A 9,386-nucleotide genomic window follows, 5' to 3' on the forward strand; every position below is an offset into this window, starting at 1 on the left:
GTCGCGGGCACAGCTAGTAGTCTATACAAATAAAGAAATTTTCACTTTGACTTTGAATAAAAACACCGCTTCCATCGTCACCATAGTCTTCCCCTGCCATCCTGCAAACGCAATCCCGTCGATGCAAACTGCACCGTCCGCCTCCCCAATTAAGTGCAAAACTGCTCGCTGCAAACGCCAGGCGCAGCAGCCTGGCAATTAAGATTGCATGTCACTTCAAATTTGGTTAGAGTCAGTCCAATTTATCGGTCGGTTTGTGAGGCATCGTATTTGGAGCCTAATTCTGGGAACATGTTTCGAGACGCTCCTTTGAGACTGAGTTGGTTAAGTTTGGATTTGATACGTCCTGAAGTGGCTAATGTAGAGCCTAGTTTACTGAAATTTGACTGAGTTAACTGAAATTTAGTGGATTAATCAGTAGGTAAATTCTAAGATCTAAGTTTATCCTCGCACACTCAAATCAGTTTCTAGTCGCCTAATTATACATATAGTAGCCCTAGTTTCTGTAATGACAGTTTAACTTTCCCCCAGGACAAGCTTGACCTTCACTGGTTGGGTTTTTATTGGTCAAGCTGTAGAATGTAGATCCTGGCTACACAGGAGTTGCAGCGGTGGGAACGAGAGGTGGGAATAGTCCCGTATGTAGCCTAGTTTGCAAAATAAGTGGATTAATGGTAAATCTAAGTTCTAAGTTTATCTTAGTTTTAGTAATTAGTAGTTTCCAATAGCTTAATGTTCATATTTTTAGTAACCTTATTCTTATACTCGTACAAGCTATACAATCATCATCATCATCATTTCAGCCACAAGACGTCCATTTCTGAACATAGATCTTCCAATGATTCAAGATTGATTGGTTGGTAGCGGCCTGCATCCAGCGCCTTCTTGCTACCTTTATGAGGTCAGAATCAAATGGTTAAATTCGTCGTTACAAAAGGTTACCTACGAGTATTTCTATCTTATTTAACCTTAACTGCGAGAAAGTCTCAAAGAACGTTGTTATAACAAATCCTAAATAACGTCTACAATAAGATTTAGCTTGGAGCTCAGGATTACACAGATTGTGTTATTCAACGTTTCATCTTAGTTTCATGGAGGGCCGGAAGTTACGCATGTAGCAGGAAATTGCTCGGCAGGACAGGGCTGGATTTGGGAACATAGCGAATGGACAAACCCTCTAGTTTATTTACACCTGCTTTTTGAGCGTATCGGGACTAGCGTTGAAAATGACCAAAGCGGCTGAATTTGACTGATCGTCATTTACGGTCAAATTGGTCAAAAAAAATCATAAACTGTCAAAAACTGTCAATTTCGGTCAATTTGATTTCAGTAATAGTTTTTAAACCCATATCGACACATATTACTCAATGTACTTACTAGAATGTACGTAGGTAGGTAGGTATAGCCTGACCAGGAACATAAAAACCCTGGCATAGAGGCGCGTCAATTGCATTTGATAGAGCAACACTGAGTACAGTCGTACCTGTGTTAAATTAATAGGCTAACTTTATGTATCAGGATTCAGGATTACGGGCTAATTTGATATTTCATAAATTAACGGAAAAATATTATTATGTAAATTAAATGAAACTATCAATCGAGCTAGTAGGATTTATTTTATTATTCATCAATAATCAAATTCAGAACTTGAATATTCAACTGCAATGTCTGCTCATGAACGCTTCAAACTCGGTACTTCTTTCCCAATTCCATAAAATTCAACACTTAGAAAGTGACAAAAAACTTAAAATAGGTGGTTGAAACAAACCACAGCTAATTTTCATAGTGGACTGTACTATACGATAAACATGTCAGTCAATTTGACAACCTTTGTCGGAAACATTATTCAATGAAAATATTGTCCGAACCCTTAGTATTTCTCTTCGACAAATACTTTAACACATTGTGAACCACTTTTCTTTCACGACTATAAAAATATTTTAGAAATTTAATTCACAAAATCAATTGCGCACATTTAAAATAAAGTTTGTTTACACTTTGACAGCAATAGACTGACATGCAAGGTGACATGTCAATGAAGTTTTCAGTTACTGTTGCCATTAAAAGAAATTAGTACCATTAGTTTTCCGCAACATGGCGAGGGTTTTTATGTTCCTGGTCGGGCTATATAATATGTGCCGTCTTTTTTTATTACGCTGATTCTGCTCTACACTGATGGCTGGAGCCTATAATAGATCGTCGTATTGTTTGTTTACATACACATACAATGTCACTATTTTATGTAATAATGATTATGTAAAATCATCAAACTTCTAACGCTCCTAACTCAGTTCAGACTGAGTTTAGAGGTATACATGTAATAGTAAATTTGGTTTATTACACTATTTTGTAACCAAAAAACAAAGGTTGGTCGATGGCCGAGCGAAAAAAAAAACGCCACTTTCCATACAAAATCTGGCATTGCCATTTAATTTTGAAGCGACGCCGTCGTACGTACAACTGTAACAGCCTGAGTACGCATCTGTTTCTCATGCTACTTTGAGCAGTTTTAAACTTAGGTTATTATCATATTTCATGTTTCGTCGGTCGGAAGGACTACAGAGGTGCTCTGCGTAGTCATTGTGAACTTTTAAATTGTTTTTTATTTAATACGATGTGAATTTACTTATGTCATTTGCTTTTATAGTGGAAGTTATTTTAAAAATAATTCAATATATTGTCAAATCATAGAGCGATTGCAACTTGTAGCTAAGTAATACCTAGCTAAGTCTTCCACGTGAAAATGTTTAAAACTAATTTAAATCATTTATTTATAATTAAATCATTAAATATCATTATAATTATGATTAAATCAATCTAATCGTATCTATTGGATAATAAAACACTTACTTAAAATTACTTGTTTTAAGGGGCCATAGAAGAAAAAACGTAGTAGGTTTTAAATAAAATAATGTATTTCTAATATTTACATAGTAAATTAACTTATTCAAAAATGAAATTCAGAATAATTAAAGTAGCTATTTACAGTAATAAATAATTAAAGAAAACTTGTAAAAACATGGTCAATTCAAGAGTTTTCACATGACTGGTTTCTAAGTTATTTGTTGGATTTACATGATATTTTAAATCCAAGTTAATAAAATAGCCTCAAACGGGACAAAAGAACCCGCAATCAGTCTTAAACTTTCTACAAAGTTCAGATCTTTGATGATGATGAAGCCTTTTGACGGCTGATGATGATGATGCCTCAATACTGGTTCTACTTCTTCACCAGCGGTAGTTGTATGAAGCCCTGCCGCCGTAGTCCTTCATGCCTCCCATGCGGCTGTAGGTGCCTTCCAGGCCGAAGTCTCCGTTCTTGCCTACGGGCCAGCGACCGCCGCCGGCTGCGGTCCACTGTGGAAACCATAATAGTAAGTTAAAAGTCATAAAAGTGCTTTTACTAGCACTAACTACTAACCCTACCACTGCTTCGGGACAATAAATGGGCAGTAGAAGATGTAGCGCTAAACTTAGTCACCTCTTCGTGGTTTGATGTTGATGGCCTTTTGGAAAATGTGATAGTGAAATAAATTAATATGATCTAAAGCTGTATTTGTGGTCTGGTAAGACCACTTGTATCCCGTCCTAGACACAGAGGTCCTGGATTCCCAGGGCATTTTTTTCTGCTCAATTTGTTTGGTGGTAGGACTTGTTCTTAGTAAGCCTGGCTAACTATCATCACCATTTATCAAAGTCTGTCGCCATGACAATAATATTTACAGTGTTATGTTTCGGCTGTTAGAGGTAAGATAGCCAGTTCTTCAATGGTTGAGGATTCCAGGAGAAACTTGCTTTCACCGTCGGCTTGACATCAGGTGAGATGCAGGCCAAAGATATCAGCGTTGCAGTTGAATGTACCTACTCGTAAGTTGACTGGTAACAGTTACAATAATCAATCTATACTAATATTATAAATGCGAAAGTAACTCTGTCTGTCTGTCTGTCTCTCTTTCACGCCTAAACCACTGAACCGATTTTGATGAAATTTGGCATAGAGATAGTTTGAGTCCCGGGAAAGGAAATAGGATAGTTTTTATCCCGGTTTTTGAAACAGGGACGCGCGCGATAAAGTTTTTCTGTGACAGACAAGATTCCACGCGGGCGAAGCCGCAGGCGGAAAGCTAGTGTTCTAAGATGTGGTACTAACCGAGGTGGGTCCATGGACCTGCTTGTTGATGTCGAAGGAGGCCTGCGCGTGGTCGTCGCGCCACTTGAGCGCGCCGCCGAGCGCGCTGGAGTCGCCGTAGGGCCCGAGCGTGCGCGTGCCGAACGCCTGCGCGTCCATTTTGCCGCGCCCGTCGTTGAAGATGTTGTGCTCGTAGCCCGCTTTGCCCTGGACATAAGGTTCATATTCACACAGATGCTAACTCTTCCTTCGTTCGTTCGTTTCAGCCGAAAGACGTCCACTGCTGGACAAAGGCCTCCCCCAAGGATTTCCACAAAGACCGGTCCTGCGCCGCTTGCATCCAGGTACTTCCCGCGACCTTCACCAGATCGTCGGTCCACCTAGTGGGAGGCCTGCCCACGCTACGTCTTCCAGCTCGTGGTCGCCACTCAAGAACTTTCCTGCCCCAGCGGCCATCAGCTCTTCGAGCTATGTGCCCCGCCCACTGCCACTTGATTTTAGCGATTCTGCGGGCTATGTCAGTCACTCTGGTTCTCCTACGGATCTCCTCATTTCTGCTAACTCTAATCATGAACATTCGTAGGCAGCTTTGCTCGGGACATACGGTTCACTTTAAACTGGTACTTAACTCATAAAGTAATCATTAACATACAGCCTTCATTCCTCAAAAGAAGATCGGGCTGCGAAAAAGCATTCTGCCAAATTATACGAATCAGGTCTCCCCAACCCGTCTGACCAGTGTGGAGAGTGCGTGGCCCGAATCCTCAATTTACTTCTGGTTTCCTACAGTGACTGCTACAGCTGATCATGATGATGAAAAATCAGTTATAAGTTTCAATTTTATTAATACTCTTTCTCTCTTGAAAAGGGATAGCTGAATGAAAGGCATCAAACTAAAGGTAAGGCACAAGAGAGACGAGAAAAGGGACCAGAAAAGGCGAATACTTACAAATAGCCCAGCGTCGTTGGAGCCAACGGTTCCGAACACTCGTCCGTTGTCCATCTTGTGGGCAGCAGTGAGGTCGCCGGTCTTGGGGTCGATGCTGACGTCTCTACGGACCCTAGGGAGAGCTACGTAGTGCGGTACTAGATACTCGTCACTATAAAAAATATTAATCAGCATTAATTTGATCCCATATTGCTTCAAAAGAATAAGACAAGAAAACAAGCAGTCAAAGTTCATTTTGTAGAATTTCTGAAGTAGTTAAGCTTAATTTATTTAACTCCAAAAAGCAATAAGAAACAAGATCATGAAGATGACTAACCTGGACAATACGTGTTCACTCGCAGGTTCTGGGATTGCACTGGAATTAAAAAGAAAGGTTAAAATAAAAAAAGACAGAGCTACAGAATACAGAAAAAATAACAAAATAAGTTATGGACTTTGACGCCCGTATTCACAAACGATGTTTGCTTAAGTGAAGCAGCAAATCGAACGCACAGCGTTGAATAGAGCTCTGATTGGTTCGTGTGTCACCCTGTGCGTCCACGAGCACTGTGAGGCCTCATAGTAATGTTTGTGAATACGGGCGCTAGTCGTATTATGGTAAGTTACCTGAATATACTGGTATCATCATCCTGGATGAAGTACTCCTGAGCAGCAGCCACCATCAGGCAAGCGGCGAATACGATAAGTTTCATTTTTATCTACAATAAAGAAATTATTAATTAATTCAAGCTATTACTTGAAAAGGATAAAATATTGTTTATGATTATTACTGATTTTATTATAATTTGATTAATCACGAATGAGGTAGGAACGAAAGCTTATCAAACTAAACACTATTTTCAGTCGTTTGTAAAATGCAACGATAACAATGAGTGTCCATTTTTTGGAATGCCTTAGGGAGCGTTATTAGGACCAATGTTATTAATAATCAAAACACTATGTATGATAAGTTTGGCTAATGTAAAACTGTAAAATAGCTCAGAAATATATTTACACGTTATTATTCTCTGATATTCGCCTTACTATTTATGCATTATAGAATTGAGCATGTTTACTATACATAGAGATGTCGGAGGCACAAATTATATGGAAAGAGATAATTTTGTAATTTGAACTATCAATCCGATATCAATATCTTCGGTTCTAATCCCAGGTGTAGCGAAAAAAACCAAAGTTAATCACTATTCTGACTCACAATAATTGAAATGAAAAGTGAAACGTTATAAAAACATAAGTGTTTTTTACTACACTTGCGTACATACCTGATTGTTGTGTTGAACAAAAACTAAAGTTCTTCACTCTCCAACGAGTTGAAATCAAATGATACCAAATCCAGTCTCCTGTATGACTTTATACTATTCCTGGACCCTATCGGGGATTCCTTCTTTACCAAAAAGATTAGTGTAAAAGCGATCTTATACACTCCGAAGAAAAGGTCACTGCATATTAGTTCTTATTGCAGGTCCAATAGAGTTGATATTGTAATGAATATGAGGTAAGTGATTCCCCTAACACGTTCAGTTAAATGATAAGGCGTTTACTCTCGTGAAATTGTTATCAATGTGCTGCTTTAATTATCTTTATGACTAGAGGTTAGTGGTCAGAGATTTGGACTTCCTCAAAATAGAAGTTCTGTCTGAGTTCGATTCCCAGGTGGGGCAAAGAAAAAATTACTGAGTGTAGGTACTTGTTTACAATTTTTTTTTGAGATATCTGGCTTAGATTATAACGATTTAAACTTGTTGATCTGTGAAATTGTCACAACATTTTGTAAACTTTTTTATGTGCCACCAGTCACCACCGCGCCTTTACTAATCTACTTCCAAAACCTGTTATTAATGATAACGGTATTTTTTACTACAGTTTTATTGACGACTATGAATAGTCTGATGTGTATTTAGCTTTTAGCTTTTGCCCGCGGCGTCCAGCAGTGGTTTCGTATTTTACAGTAAGACCAAATCGTGGGCTTCCCCATTTCAAAATCGAAGATAATCTGGATACTAACTAGTTAATATCCCGTGTTCTTTCCTATAAGGTACCTATACATATATGCACTTTTTGAATAAATAATTTAAAAGAAACACCTGTTTTCATATACATTAAACTCGTTCGTACTGCACGTACTCGTGTAGTTTACATAATTATTTATTCCATTTAGTCATAATTTATTCTGACAGTATGTAACTCATTCATTTGGCTTAATTTAAATTAAATAAATATTTAATGCAAACGTACACATCATAAATGTTTTGCATACCACAAGGGGAATATCACACGGTGGGCTCACTTAGTTTTAACGATAGAATGTCTCTCTCTAATGCCGCCGCTGTCAAACTCTATAGAAAAACAAGTGCGCCCGACACTTCTCCGCTCGATCCATTTCCACCGAAGCGGAGAGGAGTGGAGATGTGCAAATATGCAATAATGGACCGACGACCTCATAAAGGATGCAGGATGATGCTGGATGCAGGCCGCTACCAACCATCCGGCATTTGTGGAAATCTTTGGGGGAGGCCTAAGTTCAGTAGGGAGTCCTATGGTTGAAATGATGATGATGAATGTAATTGCTCTACTATTCATACTTCTATTGTGCAAGTTACGAGCAGGAAAACGAAAGAGGCTTATCAAAATGTATTAAAGTCAGCGTTTCCAGGAATATGGGAAGCGACGCAAAGTTTGACGCAGGATTCCCCTGGGAAGTTAGTTGTTAAAACTAATAATAGGTCCCTAGGCTCCATTAATATTAATTTACCATAGGTAAAGCAATTTCATAATAGGTACTATTAAAGTTTTGCATAAAGAATTTGATCCTATGAGTGATCGCGCCGGCGATGGCGATTTGCACGTGTTGGTGTGGTTGAAGCATTAGTCATCCACATATCTGTATTTCTGATGATATTAAACTAAAAAAAAAATCCATCTAAAGAAAGCATGAAAATCTGAATGTAATGAGAATGGATTCCCAATCCGATGCACACATAAAAAAGTATGAATAGGACAGATAGGAGATAACCCCTACCTTCCCTCCAAGGTTTTACCTCCCCTCTTCAAAATTTTTACAACAAAGTTCATCTACCAAGCTATTCTAAGCCATTAGGCCTTTCAGGGTCCTCTATATCTGGGATCAGATGCGTGCCATGAAAAACTTTTATCGCGCCATTTTATCGATTTTACATGATAAGCCCATACGTTTGTCGTCTAAAATCATCGAAAAGATTTTATTACGGCGTGGATCTTTTGGCCAATACAGGACTCCCCTTATTAGAAAAAGTTAGACTCTGATTGCTACTAACTACATAATTATCTGGTTTAAATAGACATTGTTCAGGGAATTTAGACGAACAATAAAAGATTTGGATTTTAGAATATTAGGTTTATAGATTTACCAAGTTTGAATATAAATACAATGCAATCAAGTTAATAGTTCGGGAGGCGAAAGAGGTCTGTCGTTGGAGTGCGAATTTGACAGCTCGGCGCGGGAGCGCCCACGTTACGCGCTGTGATTGGTCCATAGATCAGCAGCGACATTATGGCGTAGACATCTTGCCGGCCCTTGGAAGCTCTAGCTAAATAGAGCTTTCAAAACTGGTTCTCTGATGTTGGTAGAAGGCAGAGGCGATTGAGTGCTCTCCTGATCGTTCCTTGCGAAGTGGTGACGTCAGCGACGCGAGGCACGCAGTCGGTTCCAGGATATATCTTGGCAATTCTGCCTAATCGCCAGCATAGGGGTGGGGTGCTGTCATCCTTGACGAGCACTAGATCATCTAGTTTCAAGTTAGTACAATTGGTTCGCCATTTTGTGCGTTGTTGTAGCTCAGCAACATATTCGGTGGCCCACCGCTTCCAGAAGTGTTGTCTGTATTGTTCGAGGCGTTTGAAGCGGTCGAGGCGATTGCTGTTGTGGTCCATGAGGCTCGGCGACGGCAGCGATGTCAGCGACCTACCGATCAAAAAGTGAGCCGGGGTAAGGGACTGATAGTCATTAGGTGAGGAGCTGAGGGGACAAAGGGGGCGGCTGTTGAGGATTGCTTCAACTTGTGCAAATAGAGAACTGAGTTCCTCGAATGTCAAGTGAGTTTGTCCGAGAACTCTAGAAATGTGATGTTTAGCTGATTTGACCCCCGCCTCAGCCAGACCATTGAAATGAGGAGCGTATGCCGGAGAAAATTTAAATTCGATGCTCCGACGAGCTCCAAAGTCTAAAATAGTGTCTTTATTGGACTCTACAAAATTAAAAATTTCCTTGGCTGCGGCAACAAAATTTCTACCGTTGTCACAATATACAATTTTTGGCATACCTCTACGTGC

General features: G+C 39.5%; 1 protein-coding gene across 1 annotated transcript; it reads right to left on the bottom strand.

Annotated features, from left to right (window-relative positions):
• Positions 1-2,893: 2,893 nt before the first annotated feature.
• LOC135083368 (gloverin-like) lies at positions 2,894-6,431 on the bottom strand. Its single transcript, XM_063978110.1, has 6 exons — positions 6,341-6,431; positions 5,685-5,776; positions 5,395-5,433; positions 5,079-5,229; positions 4,151-4,336; positions 2,894-3,357 (listed from the first exon to the last, which is right to left on the bottom strand). The coding sequence occupies exons 2-6, from the start codon at positions 5,768-5,770 to the stop codon at positions 3,229-3,231; spliced, it is 591 nt and encodes a 196-aa protein (XP_063834180.1). The 5' UTR covers positions 5,771-5,776; positions 6,341-6,431; the 3' UTR covers positions 2,894-3,228.
• Between the last annotated feature and the right edge of the window lie 2,955 nt (positions 6,432-9,386).

This window comes from Ostrinia nubilalis, chromosome 23, assembly GCF_963855985.1.
Source record: "Ostrinia nubilalis chromosome 23, ilOstNubi1.1, whole genome shotgun sequence".
NCBI lineage: Eukaryota > Metazoa > Arthropoda > Insecta > Lepidoptera > Crambidae > Ostrinia > Ostrinia nubilalis.